Genomic DNA, 23530 nt, shown 5'->3' with positions numbered 1-23530 from the left:
CCCCGGATCCTCGGCTGGGTGGGAAACAGCTCCTTGGGACCCAGACGAGTAACATGGAGAATGAGGAGGGACATTTGAACACCACTGTCTATGTGCAGTCACAGCTGCTTCCTGTCAGCTGCGCTGTCTGGGAGCCAGTCATGGCTGTTGCCCAGTGCTTTCCCAGCAGCCAAGTGGATAAAACCTTCAGGAGCCCCAGCTTCATGGAGTGTGGAACACATCTGTGCTGACGGATGGGGGAGGGAGAGGGTGAAGTCTTATACCAGAGGACCAGCATCCAAGTCACTAGGCTCTATCCATATACCTCACCCGTCCACATGTCCATCCACCCATCCACACATGCCTTGAGAATTCAAAGATACAGGTCACAGTTCTGCATCAGAGAAATCACCGTCATGCAAGGTCCCAGAGGCCAAGCAGAAGGCACCTGGCTAAGACACACAGCATCCTGGCACCACCAATAGGAGCCTAAGTGGCAAAGACCAATAGGAGAGTTAACTGGAAAAACCTAGTTGGGTCTGGGTGCATCAGAAGCTAAACCTTCCTCCCCCACTAACTGATCCAGGAGGCCTCAGGCTGAGGACTCTTTCTTGAGCCAGCTCCAAGCCAGAGGCCAAAAGAGAAAAAACAGGGGCTATGCAGAGGGGTGTAAAGGCTATAGGCTGAGAGCCCAGTAATCAGGTAAGGAGGGAGCTCGTGGAAACTGACACTGGGTCTGAATGGCAGGCGGGTGGGGATAGGAGCCCTGGAGGTGGCATCCTTTGGGAGTAAGGCCAGAAGCAGGTTATGCATTCACTGTTTGTGTAGGCAGTGTCTGAGTACTAGAAAGGTTATGTAATCCAAGATGGTGGGGCCTGGGGCCATGCCTACTGCATGTGAGGCCACCAGGAGGGGTGGGACTGTTCCTGCCTGGAGAAACTTTTTCCTTCTTCCTCACTTCACAGGACTCTGCTCCTGTACCTCTCCGAGGGCCCAGGCTCAGGATCCATAGGGTTCTATAGATAAAAGATGCTGGTCCAATGAATCACACTTTATTAAATCCTCCAAGTGCCAGTGGAGGGCCCTGGGCTCTTGAGCAAGTTTCAAGGCTCCACCTTAGCTTCAGACTGGTCTTGCCCTGTCTCTCACTCCCAATCCAGACTCCAGTACTAGAAGGCTCCTGACCTCTGCCTTCCTTCTGGCTCCTCCAGTCATTGTCTCCAATGGAGAATCCTTCCTCCTTTCAGGAACAGAGGCTTAGGAAAGGGCACATTCATAAGCAGTCCAGCCTGACATGACCTCCCATTAGATGCCTTGGAGGGCGCCCCAGCCTGTGTGCTTGCCTGTAGGATGGCCTTCCCGGGAGGACCAGGGCTCCCTCAGTGCCCTCGGCTTTTATGCAGGGGCTGGTAGGCAGATGTCTGGTGCTCTCTAAGCTCAAAGGCATCATGGCCTTCCCTGTGGAGCATAGATATAGGTCAGAGATCACAGGCAGCCCTGAAACTCTCCCAGCCCCAAAGGACATTCCACCTGTACCCACTGGAAGCAGCGGACGCAGTAGAGATCTCCGTCGCAGCCAGCACAGCGAAGGGTGGCATCCTCATTGCAGATGCAGCACCAGGGGAGCTCCTCTTCCTCTTCCTCGGACCTGGTGGCCACGGCCTGGGCCTTTAAGGACCAGGGAGGAATGGGGGACATCAGGTACCTGACAGAGGTGGGAGGGAGGCTATGAAGGCAGCCTGGGGGTCTGTGTCTGTGGTTCTTCTCACCTTAGGCTCTGCCCTGCAGGACTGGTCTTGGGGTTGGGGAGTTGGCTCCACGGGGATGTTAAAGCCACTTGCCTCATCCAGGGCAGCTTCTTCGGTGAGCTGTGGACAGAGTGAAGAGGTGCAGCTCCTAGCTCCAGGCACCTCCCACCCCCTATGCACAGTATTTCTGCGCTCTGTGGCCTAACCTCTCAACCTATCTTCCTTGATTTGTTGTCTGTGGCTGCTGCTGTCCCATCTCAAGGGCCTGGGGGCAGGTGTGGGTCATGGGGGCAGAGGGACCCCAGCTAGAACAGGAGCTGCAGAGTGACTGACTGGCCAGCGAGCCCCAGAGTTGGGTGGGGGGCAGAGTGAATGGGGCCAGGGGGGTGGTGGGGCAGCTCAGCAGGGACAGGACAAGTGGTGGTCAGGTGGGTAAGGCAGGGCCAACCTGTCGCAGGACTCTCTGGATGGCCGTCTCTTCCTCCTCTTCATCATCGCTGTCTGGAAGGTGGTAGTCCTGGAGGGTCACTTGAAGATGGAGGGCAGGGAGCAGGGGAAGAGTAGTGAGGTGGAGAGCTCACCGGAGTGGCTGTACTGCTGCCCCCAGGAGTGATGTGGTTTCCAGCGGCACTTGTTCCAGAGTTAAGCCGCCTCCGCAGCCACTCTGATCAGAGTGGCTCTGACCCTCCTCTGCTCTGATCCCCACTCTGCCCCGATCCCCATTCTGCCTCCTCTGCTAGGCTGGACAGCATGAACAGAAGGCTCTGCACCTGAAGGGACCCAGGGCCCCTGCCCGCTGATGGCTGCCCCTTGTTCTTCATCCACTGTTTTGCCCTAGCACTTGTCTCATGGTTCTAGGCAGTGCTCGACGGACTCGGCCTGGCAGAGAGTACAGCCACTGTGCAGAGCTTGGCCTGGGGGTGGGAGTCGGGGGGCCTGCCCAGGGGACATGAGTGAATGGCTGTTTTATCAGCCTCTACCTTTATCAGGGTCCCGTCCCTGCAGCACAGCCAGGCGCTTGGCGAGGGCCAGGATGCGCTCCTGCCGTGTGTTTTCCTCCCGAAGCACAACCGCTGCCTCAGCCAGCAACCTGCTCTTCTCCTCCTCCAGGGACCAGGTAGCTTGCCCCCTCGAACTGGTGCTCTGGGCCCCTGGGCCCCCCCGGTTGAGGTCGTTCTGGATAGAGGCGGCTAGAAAGAGTGACGCATTCAGGGAGGGAGACATTTTGGGATCTCTCATCAGAAACCACTGAGCCCATTTCTTAACTTTAAAAAAACCTCCACAAATTATCAGCTTTTTGTTCCACAATAGTTCCTGTCGCTTATATTGCAAATAAAATTAGTTATTTTATTCATTTTCCCAAATATAAAAAACTAGTAATCTTAGACATTTTTTCAATTAAATTCATCCCCACCCACCTGATACTTTAACGTGTTGCCCTTAGGGTGGGTGCCCCATGGTATGAGAATCACTGCCTGAAAGGAGCAGAAGATGGGGAGGCCAGGGTCCAGCCAGGCTCTCTGCCTTACAGGCTGGAATCAGCATTTCTAGGGAGCAGCACAGAGAGGACATGAGGGAAGCTGAGGTCTTGAATATCACTAGGGGGGAAGAATGTTACCAGAGTGAGCATGGCTCTGACATGGTGCCCTTTAGCTCAGAGTTTTAGAACAAGACATTTGAAGTTAGACAGCTTTGGGCTGAAGTCCCAGCTTCACTACGTAATAGCTGTGTGACCTTGGTCAAGTTCCTTAAGCTCACCAGGCCTCAATTTCCTCGTTTATAAAATATGGATAATAATAGTAATCATAGGATTACCGAGGATATTCAATGAGATTGTATCTCTAAAGCAGGGGGGTTTTTTTGGCTGCACAACATGGCATGCAGGATCTTAGTTCCCCAGTTAGGGATCAAACCTATGCCCCCATCAGTGGAAGTGCAGAGTCCTAACCACTGGACTACCAGGGAATTCCCCTAAAGCAGGGTTTCTTTTGTTTTTTTTTCTTCAGGTTTTTAAACTTTTTATTTTGTATTGGGGTATGCATGCATTTGTGATAGTTTCAGGTAAACAGCAAAGGGATGCAGCCATACATATACATGTATCCATCCTACCCCAAAACTCCCCTCCCATCCAGGCTGCCATATAACATTGAGCAGAGTTCCATGTTAAAGCAAGGTTTCTTAATTTTGGTTCTACTGACATATTGGACAGGATATAGGTATACCTTGTTTTATTGCGCTTCACAGATAATTGCTTTTTCTTTTTTCTTACAAATTGAAAGTTTGTGGCAACTCTGTGTTTTCAGATGGTGGTTAACAATTTTTAGCAATAAAATATTTTAAAATTAGGTATGTACATTTTTTAAAACATAATGCTATTGTACACTTAATAGATTATAGTATAGTGCACATAATTTTTATATGCACCAGGAAACAAAAAAATTCATGTGCCTCACTTTATTATAGTGAACTTGAACTGAACCCATAATGTCTCTGAGGTATGCCTGTAATTCTTTGTGGTGGGGGCTGTCCTGCATATTGTATGATGTTCAGCAGCATTCTTAGCCTCTGCTCACTAGATGCCAGTGGTACCCTCAGAGTTGCAACACCCAAAATGTCTCCAGACGTTGCCAATTGGGCCCTTGGAGGGAAAATCATCACCATAGTTGAGAACCACTGCTTTGAAGCTTTTGAATAGCTCTGTCCAAAAGAATTTTTTTTTATGATGATGGGAACATTCCATGTCACGTCATGGTCTGTATTTGTGCTGTCCAAGATCATAGCCATGAGTCACTTGTGACTATTGAGCATTTGAAATGTGGCTGGTACCATTGAGGAACTCAATCTTAAATTTAATTTTAAGTAAATAGCCTCTTCCTCCTTATCATCATCATCACAGAGAACATTCACTTACTACGAGCCGGGCAGGGTCCTAAGCACTCCTGGATTAGCCCATTTACTCCTCATGACTTCTCTATGAGGTAGGTCTTACCACACATCCTTCCATTTTACAGATGAGGAAAGTGAGACTTTGGTCAAGTAACATGCTGAGGGTCACACAGCTACTAAGTGGTAGAACAGGGACTCAGTGTCTGAGCCTAAAGCCCACACACTGATCCACTAAGCTTACACTAGCTCCCACTGGAGTAAACATTCAATAAATGGCAATCCTTAGAATGTTGATATTCTCTAATTTATATTCACCTCCCAGAGTGTCAGCATCAGAGCCTCTCCCACCTGGGGAAAGAGTAGGGGGTGGGTCCCTGGGGGAGCCAGGTGGAGAATATACCTGGGCCTTCTCGTTCCCAGCTCTCATCAATAGCCACCTCCGCTGTTAGCTGTGTCAGCAGATCCTGTGCCTGCTGCACCTGGGTCCTGGGGTCCCGTGGTTGATGTGCCTGCTCAGAGGAGGGAACCTCAGTGGGGAGCAGGGTAGGGGGAAGCCACATCATAAGGCTCAGAGCAGTTCAAGTCAGGGCTGGGTGCTGAGGAGTTCCCAAAACTCAGGGAAAGGGGACTAACCAAGAGACCACGTAATCAAGTAGGTCTGGCAGTCCCCGACAGAACCCAAGGGCCACTCTTTGCTGCCCCACCCAATCCTGCTGCTTGTCCCTGGTTCCTTGGCCCGGCAGCAGGCCTCAGGAGCAGGAGGTACTCCTGCGAAGTATCTAAGCGTGCATGTATCTGGGCTTCTGCTGGGTCCTTGTCCCAGGACCTCCATCCCTCCAAAGTCACAGCACTCACCAGCTGGGGGGCCTGAGAAGATGGAACTCTGCCTTGCAGCACAGCAAGCCGCGCCTCCATCTCCTGGGTGGAAGGGACAGGACCCTGGGGTGCATCCCTCAGTGCAGCTAGCCTGGCTTCTATCTCTGCCTGTGAGGGCACTGACTCTGCAATTGGCATAGAGAAGCCTTGTAAGATCCAGAGGGACTCTACTCCCAGGAGCCCTGGATGGTGTCTTTTTCACCCTGTCTGGGCCTGCTCACTGGGCTTGTTCTCCTGGTGGAGCCGTGCCAGGCGCTCAGCAATGACTTGATCTTGCTGGGTCAGTCCATGGCTCCAGGGAGTGCTGGGCTTCTGCTTGGCTTCCAGTGCTGCCATACGCCTGGCAGGATATGAGATAGAGGCTCTTGATGAATGCAGAAGGGAGAGGTGAAGGCACCCTCTCACTGTTTCCCATTCAAATCATTTCTAGGCAGCTAGGGAGGCCTTCAAAGGACAATCTTCTGGGGCCATCACTCATGTCATCCTGCACCCCAACCCAGCCAACTGGCAGGAGGGTTCAGCTGAGAGGGTGAGGTCTACCAAGAACCATTTCTGGGGAATGGACCGATGAGCTGCTCTCTGAGCCCAGAAGGGCAGTCAGGAGCTGGAGAGGCAGCTATCCTCCTGATCCTGGGCTCATTTAAGCTACAGGCTGGGAAGAGACTTCTATCCTCCTGCATCCTTTCCCCTCCCCATTTGTCTCTGTCCCTTCAGCACTTACTTCTTATAGTTCTGAGGTGGTGACCACTTGGAGGCATTGGCAGGAGAAGATCCTCTACAGAGAAGAAATCTGGTGTCAGAAGTCACGCACCATCTGCCTATCAGTGCCCTCCACCCTAGGCAATTCCCGTGTCGACCTCTGGACACAGAGCAAAAGGCTGAGAGGCCTGGCCAGCTGCCAGCTGCCATGCTTGGCTGAACCGTCACCTGTGTTGGCTTCTTACCTGGTCAGAACCTCATGGCACTGCTTGCAGACTTTCTGTTGAGTGTTTCCAGCCCGGGGAACTGATGCACTGAAGCTAAGGCAGCCAGAACAGAAGGCCCGGCCACAGTTCTTACAGCCATACTACAAGAAACATGAAGCAAGGAGTCTACCTCTCACCCACCCCTGAAGGCTCCTCCCGGGGACTCTTCGAACACACACATAGAGCAGACACTGAAGTTGTGACCAGCTGCTGGGAGGAGGATGGGGAATGGGGCCCCTAAGGCCTGGGGAGAGATGGGGGGTGGAGGGCAAAGCGATTCCTGTCTCCAGTCTTCTATTCAAATCTCATAAAGCTTCATGCAAAATTTACATGCTTTCTATTCGGTCTTCAATTCCCTGATACAGGAGTGTAAACAACAAATAGGCAAAGTCCCATGCTTCAGGTCACTGACTCTTCAACAGAGGAGAAACAGAATGCAGGGCCCATGCCTTCTCTCTTCTAGCAGAGATGGAAGGAGGCTTGACTCAGGATGGGATGGTAACAATAGCCTCCATTTATTAAGCATTTACTGTGTGAGTGAAAAGTGAAAGCCGCTCAGTCATGTTGGACACTTTGCGACCCCATGGACTGTACCAGGCTCCTTTGTCCATGGAATTATCCAGGCAAGAATACTGGAGTAGGTAGCCTCTCCCTTCTCCAGGGGATCTTCCCAACCCAGGGATTGAATCCACGTCTCCCACATTGCAGACAGATTTCTTACTGTCTGAGCCAGGCACTAAACTCATTCATCACTTGATTTAATCCTCAATTTGTACACACTATCATACTTAATCCTGATGACAACTATTACCATTCTTATTTTAAACAGGATCAGAGAGGTTACTAGACTTGCCCAAACCAAGGTCACCCCTGTGAATGATAACAGAGCCCCAATTTGAATTCTGACCCCTTTAACTACAAAACCTAGGTTTCTGAGGGCTCCATTATCTGCTTCCCTACTGGCTATTCATCCCTCCTATCCGGTTCCTATCTCCTGGTCACACTGAGGCAGAGGAAGCCTGCTGTTTACCATGGGAACTTGGCAGGTTTGTGTTGAGGACACGTGACTTTGCTATGTTGCCCTGGAGACAGGGGAAAGGGCAGGCTGCTTGATGGTGAGGGCTTCAGAGCAGAAAGAGTAACGGGCATGGTGTGGTGGAGAGTGGTCACAGAGTACTAACTAAGACCGGGCTGCGGAGGAGCAGAGTGGAGGAAAGAAACAGACAGATCCTACACTTGGCGGACAGAAAAGCTTAGCTTTCCAAAAATGACAGGAGTCCGGTTTACAGGAAACTCACATCCAGCACCTCAACCCCGAAAGCAAGGGAGTGTTAGCCCCGTTTTATAGAAATGTTAACTGAGGCTCTGTGGCTTCATCAAAACCACACATCTGGAAAAGGGCCATAAAACCAAGCCTAGGACTGCAAGTCCCGTGTATTTCCCTCCACTTCGCGTCCTCTCTCTAGCCCGTGAAAAGAGACTTGCCTCCTTCTTGAAGAGGGTGAACTTGACAGCACAGCCGTAGCACCTACTCTCCATCCTGTTTCCCGGTGCGGCGCGGCAGGATCGGCAGAGCAGAGCTCTTGCGGGTCAGGTACGGGCCCCTTGCGCCTTCACCTAGCCCCGCCCCTACCTTCCACGCCCACTCGCGCGGGCCAGCCAAGGCCTCCAACAGGAGATTCACGACAGTCACCCCAGCCGGAGAGCAGCAGCGGCGGGCGCGAGGGCTGCCGGGAGTCGTAGTTCGTTCACCATTCAGCGGGCTTGGAGCCGATAGTCCCCGGGAAGCCCCACAGGCTTAGACTTTTGGGAGTTGTAGTACTAATCCAGAGTTGGAACCATGGCGGTGACCAAGGAGCTCTTACAAATGGACCTGTACGCGCTATTAGGTATTGAGGAGAAGGCGGAGGACAAAGAGGTGAGAACGGGGGTGAGGAAAGTCGGTCCTGAGCGACCTGGCGGCCCTCCCAGCCTTGGCGCCTCGCCTGAGGCTGGCCCCACCAGCTTTCCAGGTTCAGCCGGGCCCTGAGTGGGGAACGAGAGGCGGCCCAATGGCTTCAAAAGGGAGGGTTCCCAGACCTTCCTCAGACCTGAATGGTCTGAGGGCCTCACGAGGAAGAGGGGGCCCGAGCGAGAGGTTCCTCCGCGGGGCACTGTACTGTGCTCTCCGGTGGCCCTTGTGTAGCAGAGGCCGCCGGGTGAACCTGGGAGGCCGCCCTACTTCTTGCGCCTGCGCAGTGTCAGCCGCTGCTGCCCCTTCTGTCTAGACTGCGGCTAGAAGTGCTTCATTCTATCTCTCTTGCTGGCTTATTTAACTATGTTAAGAGCCTAGGGCGGAAGAAAGGCCAGGTCTCAAGGCTCCTCCATTCCTTTTTCATACTTTCCATGGCAGTGTGACCTATGACTTTGTTTTCTTTTACATCCCAGCCCATTGACTCTTTTCGAGTAGCAGATGCTCAGGTGTTGCCCTCTCAACATGTGCTAATGGCCGGAAGCGGGAGGATGAGAAGGGTAGGCAGATGACCTGGAGTTTCACAGGAAACTCCAGGTTGATAAATGTGCCAGGGAGTGGTAGACAGATCAAGCTGTAACTAAGATTTCTGTTACTTTCCCCAGGATTATGGTTGTAGCTGTAGCAATGTAGGAAGTGGAGGCAGATAAGTCATCAAATGAAAATTAGTGCCTACAGATGCCCCTGTACTTCCAGGCTGCTCTGCTCATTGTCTAGGTGAGCTTGTGGAAAGACGAAGCTCTGGGACAGAAAAGCAGGGAGACCACAGGGCCCTTGAGGAGTGATACAGTCAGTCAGTAGAGAACTGTTCCTGCAGCTGCAGCTGAAATCAGAAGTGGGCTGTGGGGTTGTACACAGAGCACCAGAAACATCTGTTACACCTATCTCATAAGTCTTAAATTTTCACTGTTGTTAATGCGTAACACCGATATAAGGCTTCCTAGGTGGCTCAGTGGAAAAGAATTCATCTGCTAATGCAGAAGATGCAGGAGATGCAGCTTGGATCTTTTGGTTGGGAATATCCCCTTGAGGAGGAAATGGTCACCCACTCCAGTATTCTTGCCTGGAAGAATCTTATGGATAAAGGAGCCTAGTGGAGCCAGTCCATAACGTCGAAAAGAGTCAGACACGACTCAGCACAGCACAGCACCACCTATATAATATTATGTGCTGGACACTATTTTAAGTATTCTATATTTATAAATTGTTTAATTAGTACTTTATTATTAGTGGACATTTCACATTGGATCTAGCCAATGTGTTGGAACCTTGACGTTGAGAACTCCTGAGGAAGGCAATTATGAGCCATTGATGTATATGTTAATCAGAGAGGTGACATAATCGGATTTTAAAGACAATATTCAAAATCAGTGTGCAGAAAGGGCACAGTAGGTGACAGGTAGAGGAGCTGCCACTGGGGGATCAGATGAGGCTGTTGTCAAGGCAAGAGGCTGAGGTCTAAGCAGAGCAATGAGGTTGGGATTCAGTTTTCACTCAGGTGAAGTAAAGGGTAGATGAGAAGACTCTGCATTGGCAGTACTGAATCTTAGTTGCAGCACATAGGATCTTCATTGCATCATGTGGGATCTTTCATTGTGGCACACGGACTCTAGTTGCAGGATGCAGGCACATGGGCTGTTGTTACCGCATGTGGGCTTAGTTCTCCATGGCATGTGGGATCTTAGTTTCCTGACCAGGAATCGAACCTGTGTGCCCTGCAGTGGAAGCAGAGTCTTAACCACTGGACTGCCAGGAAAGTCCTTCCATATGTGTTTTAGAAGAGGGTAGAAACTTTTCCCCTAAACACCATTTGATTCCACAAACTTATTAAGTGTCTACAAGTGAAGAGAGCAGTCCCTGGAGGGTTACCTCATCATGTCTGTTCCCAGCTTCTCTGTCTCTTGCTTTTGTAGTTCATCATTTTGAAATACAGAAATCAAAAGTTGATAATTCTAGAAGGTGATGCTTTCTAATCAGATGGTGGTTTCCTAGAGAGTGTAACTTGTGTAGAAAATGACAGCATTTATAACTAATCTTAACAAGTGAGGCCAAGAATTGTTGCTTGTTAACATCCTTGTATTGAGAATGGATGGAAATCATAATACAGCATTGAGCAATGTTTGGATTGTAAATGTGCCTTTATAATCATCTTTGTACTAATCATCGCAGGCAGTTAAGAAAGAGAACTTTGGAGTCAGACTGTATGCATATTGGTTCCATTACTTACTTAGTTCGTGACCTTGAACAAACATTTAACTTTTGTGTGCCTTGGCTTCCCCATCAGCAAAGTGGGAATGATGGCAGTCCCTCCTCACCAGCCTTGTTGTCTGGCTCAGTCCAGGCAAAGCACTTAGAAGGCACTTAGCACAGACTCACTGCAAGTTCATTCATGCCGTTATCATTGTAGCTTCACCTTCCTACACTGTAAGCGCTAATGTCCAATGCAGTCTCCCACAGCTCATGTCTAAGGTTGCCGTTCACTCCTCACCCCTTCTCATTCATTAAAGTCCCTGATTCACTTCACACTACACCAGTGATTCTCAACCAAGGCAGTGGTCAGAGTAGAAGGGATGTGGGGCATCAGGTAGAACAAGATAGAGGATCAGCAGAGTTCACTGTTCAGTTCAAATGTTTGGGCATGGTGGGACTTCAGAGCTGAAGAAGATACTGCTTCTGCTTTCTGACAGCTCACACAATATAGTAAACAATGAATTCTGAGGTAGAGTGAAAGAGGTTGAATAAAAGCATATAAGGAGGGCCTCCCTGATGGCTCAGTGATAAAGAATCTGCCTGCCAATGCAGGAGACAGGGGTTTGATACCTAGTCCGGGAAGATCCCACATGCCATGGGGCAGCCAAGCCCATGTGCCACAACTACTGAGCCTGTGCTCTAGTGCCCAAGAATTGCAGCTACTGAAGCCTGTGTGCCCTAGAGCCCATGTTCTGCAACAAGAGAAGCTACCACAATGAGAAGCCCACACGCCGCAACTAGAGAAAAGCCTGTGCAGCATTGAAGACCCAGATCAGCCAAAAATAAATAAACAAATATTTTTTAAAAAAGCATATAAGGGAAATGCTGTCAGAATAAAGAGGAAGGCATGATTCATGTGGTTGGTAGGATCAACGAAGACTTCCCCCGAGGAGGTGTTTTTATGCAAGACCTTGAGGGGAGAAGGGAATATTTTGCAGCAGGGTTAAAAAAGATCATCATGGTCATTTACTCTCTTCATTTTATAGATAGGAGGATGGAGGTCCAGAGAGTTATGGAACTTGCTGAGATCACCCAGTGAGTGAGTGTTGGGCCAGATTGGAGCCCCAATTTAGTGTTCCTTCCACTGCTCTGCACATATCAGTGGAAGCTGGCATGTGAATTTCTGTCCTGTTTATAGCAGCCTTGCTTTTCATTGGAAGCCCTTTGCAGGGTACATAACTCACTGTATCTTGGCAGGTATTACTTGGTAAAGCTAGGTGCTTGAAAATGTGTTTTGATCAACCCTTTGAAGACTCAAGTTTTAAATGTATTTACCAGGAAAACTACCATGGAAACTTACTATTGACCTGTTCAGGTTATATTTTATTATTGCTTTAAGTAAAAGGCTATTTTACCTGTTTGCTAGCTAATACTTTTATTTATATCACTTGTTTCAGTTATACCCTAGAATGTGATGCACTGACATCCATTGTTTCTTACCGATTTAAGAAAAGTAAGAGAAGGACTTGAAGGAATGGTATGAAGTTAAAGTGCTTGGCATGACAAGGATTGGGGCATTGCCTAGGATTTGTTGAGGATGTGGTGGGAGATGAATCTGAAAAATGTGGTATCTCTGGGCCTCTAGGCCCTTGGGTGGCTATACTTGATTTTGTGGGTGTCTGGGAGCCATTTCTGCATTTGAGGTGTGCCAGACTCAGTCCACTGCCTCCAAATGGGTGCCTTTCCTAAAGCCCCTTACCTCCGGACCAGGCACTGAGGCCCTAAGGTTGGGCACTGAGCCTGGTTTCACTTGACGACTGTCATTCATTCATTCACTAAGGGCCTGACCAGCACTGGGTGGGACCAGGAGCCCGACCTCCGAGTCTTCTTCGTATCTCTCTGACAGTTAACTCATTCCTGGGTTTGGCTGTCTGGCTGAAGCTCTGAAGATTTGAAGTTACTTGGCTACCTGTTAAGTCAAAAGAAATGATTCATTTGTGTTTGTAAGCTATTCATTAGTGTTCAAGATAATACCTCACATTTATATGACACTAACGTGCTTTCACATAAATTATCTCATTTGATGTGATCTTCAAAACAAGCCTGTGAGGTATGCAAGGACTATTAGCTCCAATTTATAGATGAGAAGACTGAGACCTGCAGAGTTTAATTGATTTGGCCAGCATAAGGTGGCTAGTAAATGCAGAGCACCTGCCCAAACCTGCATTTTGTATGCCTCTTTCAGAGCTGTTTTCCATGACCCACAACTTAGGAGCAATTAGGGCAACAAGAGGTGGCCCCAGAAAGCCTCTCGCTCCCATCTTTGACACAGATAGAGATTTGACTCTGTGAGTAAAGCTGCCCGACCTGGGTTAACTTGAAGGATATTAAGCCACCCTGGACAACTTGAGGAAGTGTGTTAAAATTTGTGTTAAGACTACCCTAGTGGAGTTTTCATCTCAGTGAAGGTAGAATTCAAAATATTCTCTATTTACATAACTGCTTTCCCTATTTTTGCTGCTCCTGAATACTTTTATCTGGTTATTATCATTTTTCTTTAAGTCAACTCTCTTCTTTTTACTAATATAATTTTGTTTATGAAGGAAACCAATGCATTAAGGGGAAAAAAGAATGAGATGTAGGAAGTACCAGGGCCCAGAGAGAAAGAATTCTGTGCCTAGGCAGAGAGAATGACTTTGGGGGTAGGGACCCAGGACACCAGGGGTTGAGAGTGACAGCAGGCCGTGGGGGTGAGGTGAGGAGCCGCCACACCCAGGGTATCTGTCAGATCTGAGGGGTGGGAATCTCCAACCTGAGAGAATAAGGCAGGTGAGGATTTTAGAGTCTGAGCATGATGTAAGCTTGCTTAGGGTAAGGGTGGGAGAGAGAGGCAGGGCTGAGAGAAGAGGGCATCAGAAAGGTGGAGGTGGAAAAGGAGACTGGGCTCCAGATGTAGACCAGTCTGGTTTGGGGAAGTGGGCTGAGAAGGAGGGCAGGGCCAGGGTTGAGGCCCAGGAATGGATACTGGGAGCACTAAAGGGAGACCCAGAGGTGAGAGCCTGAGGGGAGGGAGGACCAGAGGAGTGACCTCAGGGATGGGCTGGGAACCCAAATCCTTTAAGGCACATAGGGGCAACATATGGGGAGAAGCAGCCCAGGCCCTGTGCATGGTCTTGGTTCAGGCTGCGCAGGTCATTGTCCTGAGTCAGGACCATGGACCATGGTTAGCAGACTATGAGAGATGTTGGTGTGCGGTCCAGGTGCCCCTGGAATCATCTCACAGTACTACTGGCTGGCCCACATTTGGAAATGTTGAGCTGAGAGCACTGGTCTGGGCAGTGGCTGGCACCCTGTTTGCTCAGAGCCTTAGGAGCAGTCCCATTTCTACAGAAATTTGGAAATTTGTCTGTAGTGCTGTTGCAGTGTAGACCATAGGCTGTAAGAAATGAAAGTGACCAGTCTTTTAGGCAGAGGGGACTTCCAGGTAAGTGCCTAGAGCTCTGTGGTTTACTTCCTGCCTATGACATCAGGCAGTCTCATAACCTCTGGGGTTGTGGCTAGCGCAGGGTTGATGAGATGTCTGCCTCCCCCAGGCTTGGCAAGAAAATACTGCCCAGGCCGAGATTACTAACTATTCCTCCTTCTGGAACTGGGCCTGTAATGACTTCTAGCTGATTCACCAGCATGATTTGTTCATTTGGTATCTGTTGTCACATGGAGTGGCCTCCCTGTGTGTCCTCTGTATCTGAGTCTAACCTGTGAGAACTGGACTTAATTACTTGTACCATTAATACTTACTTGGCTCCAAGTTTTATTATATGAAAGGATAACAGCCTTCTAAAAAATACTGATCTCTTCTTTGTAGGGCACCTTTCTTTTAAGTTAATGATGGCTATTTTATATTTATTGGGCCCCTTAGTGCCTGGCTTTTTTGTCTGAGTTGGGAATTCATTCCTTTCAAGAGGTGAAACTGGAGGCAGGTGGATTGTCAGAGGCCATCCTGTGTGCCTGGCACCAAGCCCAGGGGAGATGGCGGGAGACCCAGCTCCAAGCTCCTTTCCCTGCTCTGGGCTTAGGTTGCTGCAAGTGGCCAAACCAGTTATGGAGCCCCCAGGAAGGGCTGGGCTAATGCATAATTCATTCTTCCTCTCTGTGATGCAGGGGGATAACATTTAGTTCCCACTGTGGTTCTTTTATCAGTCTGTTGTAGTGATTTCCTCTATTTCTTTGCATTGATTGCTGAGGAAGGCTTTCTTATCTCTCCTTGCTATTCTTTGGAACTCTGCATTCAGATGGGAATATCTTTCCTTTTCACTTCTCTTCTTTTCCCGGCTATTTGTAAGGCCTCCTCAGACAGCCATTTTGCTTTTTTGCATTTCTTTTCCATGGGGATGGTCTTGATCCCTGTCTCCTGTCCAGTGTCACGAGCCTCTGTCCATAATTCATCAGGCACTCTGTCTATCGGATCTAGTCCCTTAAATCTATTTGTCACTTCCACTGTATAATCATAAGGGATTTGATTTAGGTCATACCTGAATGGTCTAGTGGTTTTCCCTACTTTCTTCAATTTAAGTCTGAATTTGGCAATAAGGAGTTCATGATCTGAGCCACAGTCTGCTCCCCGTCTTATTTTTGCTGACTGTGTGGAACCTCTCCATCTTTGGCTGCAAAGAATATAATCAATCTGATTTTGATGTTGACCATCTGGTGATGTCCATGTGTACAGTCTTCTCTTGTGTTGTTGGAAGAGAGTGTTTGCTATGACCAGTGCGTTCTCTTGGCAAAACTCTATTAGCCTTTGCCCTGCTTCATTCTGTACTCCAAGGCCAAATTTGCCTATTATGCCAGGTGTTTCCTGACTTCCTACTTTTGCATTCCAGTCCCCTGTAATGAAAAGGACATCTTTTTTGGGTGTTAGTTCTAAAAGGTCTTGTAGGTCTTCATAGAACCGTTCAAGTTCAGCTTCTTCAGTGTTACTGGTCAGAGCATAGACTTGGATTACCGTGATATTGAATGGTTTGCCTTGGAAACGAACAGAGACAGATTGGGAAAGACTAGAGATCTCTTCAAGAAAATTAGAGATACCAAGGGAACATTTCATGCAAAGATGGGCTCGATAAAGGACAGAAATGGTATGGACCTAAAACAGAAGCAGAAGATATTAAGAAGAGGTGGCAAGAATACACAGAAGAACTGTACAAAAAAGATCTTCACGGCCCAGATAATCATGATGGTGTGATCACTCACCTAGAGCCAGACATCCTGGAGTGTGAAGTCAAGTGGGCCTTAGAAAGCATCTCTATGAACAAAGCTAGTGGAGGTGATGGAATTCCAGTTGAGCTATTTCAGATCCTCAAAGATGATGCTGTGAAAGTGCTGCACTCGATATGCCAGCAAATCTGGAAAACTCAGCAGTGGCCACAGGACTGGAAAAGGTCAGTTTTCATTCCAATCCCAACGAAAGGCAATGCCAAAGAATGCTCAAACTACCGCACAATTGCACTCATCTCACACGCTAGTAAAGTAATGCTCAAAATTCTCCAAGCCAGGCTTCAGCAATACGTGAACCGTGAACTTCCAGATGTTCAAGCTGGTTTTAGAAAAGGCAGAGGAACCAGAGATCAAATTGCCAATATCTGCTGGATCATCAAAAAAGCAAGAGAGTTCCAGAAAAACATCTATTTCTGCTTTATTGACTACACCAAATCCTTTGACTGTGTGGATCACAATAAACTGTGGAAAATTCTGAAAGAGATGGGAATACCAGACCATCTGACCTGTCTCTTGAGAAACCTGTATGCAGGTCAGGAAGCAACAGTTAGAACTGGACATGGAACAACAGACTAGTTCCAAATAGAAAAAGGAGTACGTCAAGGCTGTATATTGTCACCCTGCTTATTTAACTTATATGCAGAGTACATCATGAGAAATGCTGGACTGGAAGAAGCACAAGCTGGAATCAAGATTGCTGGGAGAGATATCAATAACCTCAGATATGCAGATGACACCACCCTTATGGCAGAAAGTGAAGAAGAACTAAAGAGCCTCTTGATGAAAGTGAAAGAGGAGAGTGAAAGAGTTGGCTTAAAGCTCAACGTTCAGAAAACTAAGATCATGGCATCTGGTCCCATCACTTTATGGGAAATAGATGGGGAAACAGTGGAAACAGTGTCAGACTTGATTTTTATGGGCTCCAGAATCACTGCTGATGGTGATTGCAGCCATGAAATTAAAAGATGCTTACTCCTTGGAAGGAAGGTTATGACCAACCTAGATAGCATATTTAAAAGCAGAGACATTACTTTTCCAACAAAGGTCCGTCTAGTCAAGGCTGTGGTTTTTTCAGTGGTCATGTATGGATGTGAGAGTTGGACGGTGAAGAAAGCTGAGCGCCGAAGAATTGATGCTTTTGAACTGTGGTGTTGGAGAAGACTCTTGAGAGTCCCTTGGACTGCAAGGAGATGCAACCAGTCCATCCTAAAGGAGATCGGTCCTGGGTGTTCAGTGGAGGGACTGATGTTGAAGCTGAAACTCCAATACTTTGGCCACCTCATGCGAAGAGTTGACTCATTGGAAAAGACCCTAATGCTGGGAAGAATTGGGGGCAGTAGGTGAAGAGGACGACAGAGGATGAGATGGTTGGATGGCATCACTGACTCGATGGACATGGGTTTGGGTAGACACTGGGAGTTGGTGATGGATAGGGAGGCCTGGCGTGCTGCAATTCATGGGGTCGCAAAGAGTCAGACATGACTGAGCGACTGAACTGAACTGATAGTGATTTCTTCTTAAGAGGAAGTGTTAGCAGGTAGGAGAAATTATGAAATAGTGTGGGAGGATCTCCAAGGCTTGGAACAGCACCCACTTCTTTCTGCTCTTCAATAGGCCAGAAGCAATTGACATAGTTGAGTTTTCCTAATTGTGTTTGGGGACACAAACACAATGGATGTTTGTATCCAAACAAATGGATGTTTGCCCCTTTCATTCAAAAGATATTTATTGTGTGCCTACTGAGTGCCATGGAGAAGGCAATGGCACCCCACTTCAGTACTCTTGCCTGGAAAATCCCATGGACGGAGGAGCCTGGTGGGCTGCAGTCCATGGGGTCGCTAAGAGTCGGACATGACTGAGCGACTTTACTTTCACTTTTCCCTTTCATGCATTGGAGAAGGAAATGGCAACCCACTCCAATGTTCTTGCCTGGAGGATCCCAGGGACGGCGGAGCCTGGTGGGCTGCCGTCTATGGGGTCGCACAGAGTCAGACACGACTGACGCGACCTAGCAGCAGCAGCAGCAGCAGCAGCAACTGAGTGCCATGCGCTGCCCAGTGCACTGTTCTGGGCCCTGGGGATAAGCAGAACTCCCTGTCCCCTAAAGCTCGTTCCCTTTATTTCTAAGAACCCCCCATCATTTCCTATACCTGTGTGGTCTTATTTGAAGTACAATCATAACCAATGTGTCTGTTTTTCCAGGCCATACCAAAAAAGAAACAGCAGATTTATAAGCACTTCCAAAGATATGCTGGTATCCTGCACAGTCTAGTAGGGAAGAGATACTTCTATAAAAGAGTAGAATTTAAGGGACTTCCGTGTTGGTCCAGAGGCTGTGACTCTGTGCTCCCAGTGCAGGGGGCCCTTGTTTCATCCCTGCTCAGGGAACTAGATCCTGCATGCCACAACTAAGACCCAGCTCAGTCAAATATGCTTTTTTTAAAAATAGAATTTAAGATCATCACCACCTGAGGAAGCATAGGAAAAGCCTGACTCTGCCCTCAATAACATCTGAACATTTTGTACTGTTCAGTAGTTTATGTTCTGAGTGATGATCCTGCTTGATGGAAGACTGATCAAACTCAAGTAGTGTCCTAGGATGGAGAAGGGAAGGGAGTAACCTGCAGTATTTTTGAAAGGCATCAGGAGAAAAGACCATACTTTTGCAAATTGGAGTTTAAAGTCCTCATAGAGTTTAGGTTCATCTGAGATCTCTGTCATTCTGGGGCTGGGTCGTGGAGACAGCCTGGTTCTCTGAAAAATCATGGTCTGGGCAGGGGCTTTGGGTGAGAAGCCCCTCAATTGTCACCTAGGTCCTTTCTGTGAAGTCTCAGGAAATGTAAACAACTATTTCCAAGTGCTAGGGAGACCTGAGTTTTTAGGAGAAACCTATAGGTAAAGAAGGAAAACTGCAAGTGTGAGATAATTCAGTAGCTTTTGGCAACTTTCAATGGCTGCTTCAACCCTCCCTGGGTGTCTGAGCACCTGCAGACTCGTTTCATAAAGGAGCTGCCAACCCTGGGGTTAAATAGTCCTGTGTCTCTCTTACATAATAACACATAAGTCGTTCTGTTTCTTTATTCTTCTGAAAGTTCCTCTTCCTTCTCAACTTATCATAGTTAAGAAAAATATTATTGCATCTTTTTGCCCTCTTGAGCTGCTGCTGCCGCTGCTGCTAAGTCGCTTCAGTCGTGTCCGACTCTGTGCGACCCCATAGACAGCAGCCCACCAGGCTCCTCCGTCCCTGGGATTCTCCAGGCAAGAATACTGGAGTGGGTTGCCATTTCGCTGCTAGTTAGGTGGAATTATTTCATAATAAACAATATTGACACATAAGCTTTTCAGAGGCCTGTTGTAGGAGAGTTGTGTTTATGTGATGAGAAATTCTTCAGGTACTAGTCACTCCAGGAGGGCAAGGCGGAGCTGAGAGTCCTGTTTGTAGCACAGAATACCAAACTGCAGGCCGACGGATTCAAAGTCAGAACTGGCCTTCCAGGCTAAAATCCAGCAATGGGCCGTGCCTAGGGCAGGCTTAGCAGCTAAAGATTGTAATAACTAGTTAATCAGGACAGACACACTTGACCAGCATTCTTAGGCCAGCTGGGGTTTTGTTCATGACCACTCTGGAGGATCTCAGGCTACCTACCTGTGCTCCCTACACTTTGAATGAAGGTAGTTCAGAGCCCTTGGGGGCTGACCAAGAATAGAATTTGAGAACTGCCCCCAGTATTCCTGCCTGAAACCAGCCTTGTACACCTTGAGAATTCATACTGGATTGACCTGGGTCCTTTCCTGAAGTTTCTGTCAGGTTGGCATCATCCTAGACTGGTATCACGATTTACCTCCCTCCTAGGAGTGGATAAACAAGAGGTTTGGACCTTATATTGAGTACCTTGTTTTGTTAGGTACTTCACATGGATTATTTTCTTTCATCTTCACAATGGCTCTATGTGTAGGGGATACCTCCCACACTTTGTAGTTGAAGAACCTAAGGCGGAGTGAGATTTGGTAATTTGCCCCAGATTGTGCTAATAGCATGCAGAAGATTCAAAATTTGAAAACATTATCTGTTAGATTCCAGAACCTTCTTTCTTTCAGTGAACCATGTTGCTTTCTAGCTTAGAATAGTTGAAAGAAGCTAAACATCCCTGGTTTTTTGCTTTTTGTTTTTTTTAAAATGTGTAATTAACACGTAATATTATATTAGTTCAGGTGTACAGCATAATGATTTGATATATTAGATATATATTGTGAAATAATCACCAAAATAAGTCTAATTAAATTACATCCATCACTGTTACAATCCATCACATAGTTACAATTTTTTTTTCTTATGATAAGAATTTTAAGATCTACTCTCTTAGTAACTTTCAAATATACAGTACAGGGCTTCCCTGGTGGCTCAACAGTGAAGAATCCACCTGCCAATGCAAGAGACTCAGGTCAGGAAGATTCCCTGGAGAAAGAAATGGCAACCCATTCCATAATTCTTGTCCAGGAAATCCCATGGACAGAGGAGCCTGGTGGGCTACAGTCCAAGCGGTTGCAAAGAGTCGGAAACAGCTTAGCAAGTAAACAACAACAACTAACTATAGTTTCCATGCTATACATTTTATCCTTATGGCTATTTGTTTTATAACTGGAAATTTATACCTTTTGATCCCCTTCACCTGTTTCACTACCCCATTCTGCCAACTGCCTGCCTCTGGGGTAGTCTGTTCTCTATATCTATGAGTTGTTTCTAGTTTGTTTTTTAGATTCCACAGGTAAATGAGATTATATGGTATTTTTCTCTGACTCATTCACTCAGCATAATGCCCTCAAAGTCCATCCATATTGTCACTGATGGCAAGATTTCCATTTTTATGGCTGAGTAATATTTCATTGAGTATATCTATCTGTGTGTGTGTGTGTGTATGGATATGTGTATGTGTATGTATAATCTCCATGAAAGTAAAAGACACTTCTTGGAACGAAAGTTATGACCAATCTAGACAGCATATTAAAAGCAGAGACATTACTTTGTCAACAAAGGTCCGTCTAGTAGAGGTTATGGTTTTTCCAGTAGTCACGTATGGATGTGAGAGTTAGACTATAAAGAAAGCTGAGCATGGAAGAATTGATGCTTTTGAACTGTGGTGTTGGAGGAGACTCTTGAGAGTCCCTTGGATTGCAAGGAGATCCAACCAGTCCATCCTAAAGGAGATCAGTCCTGGGTGTTCATTGGAAGGACTGATGTTGAAGCTGAAACTCCATTCCTTTGGCCACCTGATGTGAAGAGCTGACTCATTGGAAACACTCTGATACTGGGAAAGATTGAGGGCAGGGGGAGAAGGGCACGACAGAGGATGAGATGGTTGGATGGCATCACCGACTCAATGGACATGAGTTTGGGTAAACTCCAGGAGTTGGTGATGGACAGGGAGGCCTGGCGTGCTGCGGTTCATGGAGTCGCAAAGAGTCGGACATGACTGAGCAACTGAACTGAATATATAATCTCACATCTTCTTTATCTATTCATCCATCAGAAGACACTTAGGTTGCTTTCATGTCTTGGCTACTGTAAATAATGCTGCAGTGAACATGAGGGTACACTATATTTTCAAGTTAGTTTTTTCATTTCTTTTGGATAAATACTTAGAAGTGGAATTGCTGGATCATTTGATAGTTCTGTTTTTATTTTTTTAATATTTATTTGGGCCACACCACACAGCCTGTGGGATCCTTGTTCCCTGACCAGGGATCAATCCCTGGCCCTTGGCAGTGAAAGTGTGGAGTTCTAACCACTGGACTGCCGGGGAATTCCTGGTAGTTCTATTTTTAATTTTTTGAGGAATCTCTATACAGTTTTTTGTAGTGGCTGCACCAGTAGTACACCTGGGATCACTTTTCTCCACATCCTCACCAACACTAATTTCTGTTTTTTTGATAATAGCTATACTAAGAGGTGTAAGGTATTAATAGTATCTTATTGTAGTTTTGATTTGCATTTCCCTCATGGTTAGTGATGTTGAACATCTTTTCATGTACCCATTGGCCATCTGTATATCTTCCTTGGAAAAAATGTCTATTCAGATCCTCTGCCTATCTATTAATGAGATTTTTGTTGTTGTTGTTTATTTTGGGTCTTTTTATTAACCCCTTATCAGATATATAATTTGCAAATATTTTCTCTGATTCCATAGTTTGCCTTTTTATTTTGTTGATTTATTTTGTTGATTTGCTGTTCAGAAGCTTTTTAGTTTGATGTAGTCCCACTTGTTTAGTTTTTGCTTTTGTTTGTTGCTTTTGCTTTCAAATCCAGAAAAAAAAGAAATCATTGTCAGGACCAGTGTTAAAGAGCTTAATTTCCATGTGTTCTGCTTGAAGTTTTATGATTTCATGTCTTACATTCAAATCTTTAATCCACTTTGAGTTAATTTTTGTGTATGTGTAAGACAGTGATCCAGTTAATTCTTTTCCATGTGACTACCTAGCTTCCCCAATACTATTTTTTTTTAATATTATTGAAGAAAAATTTTATTGGTGCATAGTTGGACAGGGAGGCCTGACGTGCTGCGATTCATGGGGTCGCAAAGAGTCGGACACGACTGAGCAACTGAACTGAACTGAACTGAGTTGATTTAAATGTTGTGTTAGTTTCAGGTGGAGAGCAAAGTGATTCAGTTTTACATATACGTATATTTCTCTTTTTCAGATTCTTTACCCCTGTAGGTTATTATAGAATAAGTTCCCTGTGCTCTATAGTAGCTCCTTGTTGGCTTTTTTATGTACAGTAGTATGTGTATGTTAATCCCAAGCTCCTCGTTTATTTCTCCCCGGTCCAAAACTATTTATTAAGGAGACTGTTCTTTCCCCATAGCATAGTCTTGGCTCCTATGTTGTAAATTAATTGATCGTATATTTGTTGCTTTGTTTCTCGGCTGTCTATTCTGTTCCATTGATTGAGGTGTCTGTTTTTATGCCAATACCATACAGTTTTGATTACTATAGCTTTGTAATATAGTTTGAAATCAGGATGTATGATGCTTCTAGCTTTGTTCTTCTTTCTCAAGATTGCATTGCCTATTTGGGGTGTTCTGTGGCTCCATACACATTTTAGGATTTTTTAAAAATTTTCTGTGAAAATGCTCTTGGAATTTTGATATGGATTGCATTGAATCCATAGATTGCTTAGGGTAGTAAAGACATTTTAATAATATTAATTATTCCAAACCATGAGCATGGAATATCTTTCCTCTTACTTGGTCTTCTTCAACTTCTTTAATCAGTGTCTTATAGTTTTCGGTGTACAGGTTTTTCACCTTCTTGGCCAAATTTATTTCTAGATATTTTATTCTTTTTGATGAAATTGTAAATGGAATTGTTTTCTTAATTTCTCTTTTCTGATAGTTCATTGTTAGTGCATAGAAATGCAACAGACTTTTGTGTGTTGATTTTATATCCTGCAAACTTCACTGAATTCTTTTATTGTAACAATTTTTTGGTGAACTCTTTAGGGTTTTCTATATATAATATGTCATCTGCAAGTAGTGACAGTTGTACTTCTTCCTTTTTGATTTGGATACTTTTTGTTTCTTTCTTTTTAAAAAATGTTATTTATT

General features: G+C 46.4%; 2 protein-coding genes across 5 annotated transcripts in view; one reads left to right on the top strand and one right to left on the bottom strand.

Moving 5' to 3' along the window:
* Positions 1-1015: 1015 nt before the first annotated feature.
* Positions 1016-8079, bottom strand: ZFYVE19 (zinc finger FYVE-type containing 19). Of its 4 annotated transcripts, none has more exons than XM_081507239.1 (12): positions 7940-8079; positions 6434-6555; positions 6211-6264; positions 5711-5829; positions 5469-5614; positions 5014-5122; positions 2708-2917; positions 2176-2255; positions 1749-1847; positions 1520-1647; positions 1323-1437; positions 1016-1235 (listed from the first exon to the last, which is right to left on the bottom strand). In XM_081507239.1, exons 1-11 carry the CDS (start codon positions 7991-7993, stop codon positions 1359-1361), a joined length of 1200 nt encoding a protein of 399 aa, XP_081363365.1. In that variant the 5' UTR covers positions 7994-8079; the 3' UTR covers positions 1016-1235; positions 1323-1358. The 4 variants fall into 4 exon arrangements, with proteins under 4 accessions (XP_081363365.1, XP_081363366.1, XP_081363364.1 ...); XM_081507240.1 differs by having other exon boundaries at positions 1016-1219; XM_081507238.1 differs by having other exon boundaries at positions 1016-1437.
* Positions 8080-8161: 82 nt separating this feature from the next.
* The window catches only part of DNAJC17 (DnaJ heat shock protein family (Hsp40) member C17), a 32325-nt gene continuing 16956 nt past the window's right edge, over positions 8162-23530 (top strand). Inside the window, exon 1 of the mRNA XM_081507249.1 lies at positions 8162-8372. Coding sequence (XP_081363375.1) covers positions 8295-8372 — 78 coding nt within the window. The 5' untranslated portion in view covers positions 8162-8294. The remainder of the gene's footprint in view (positions 8373-23530) is intronic.

The sequence above is a fragment of the Giraffa tippelskirchi genome, chromosome 7 (genome assembly GCF_054371585.1).
Source record: "Giraffa tippelskirchi isolate mGirTip1 chromosome 7, T2T-mGirTip1v1.2.pri, whole genome shotgun sequence".
In the NCBI taxonomy this organism is placed as follows: domain Eukaryota; kingdom Metazoa; phylum Chordata; class Mammalia; order Artiodactyla; family Giraffidae; genus Giraffa; species Giraffa tippelskirchi.
The sequence above is the reverse complement of the archived record's forward strand: the minus strand, read 5'-3'. Positions and strand labels throughout refer to the sequence as shown.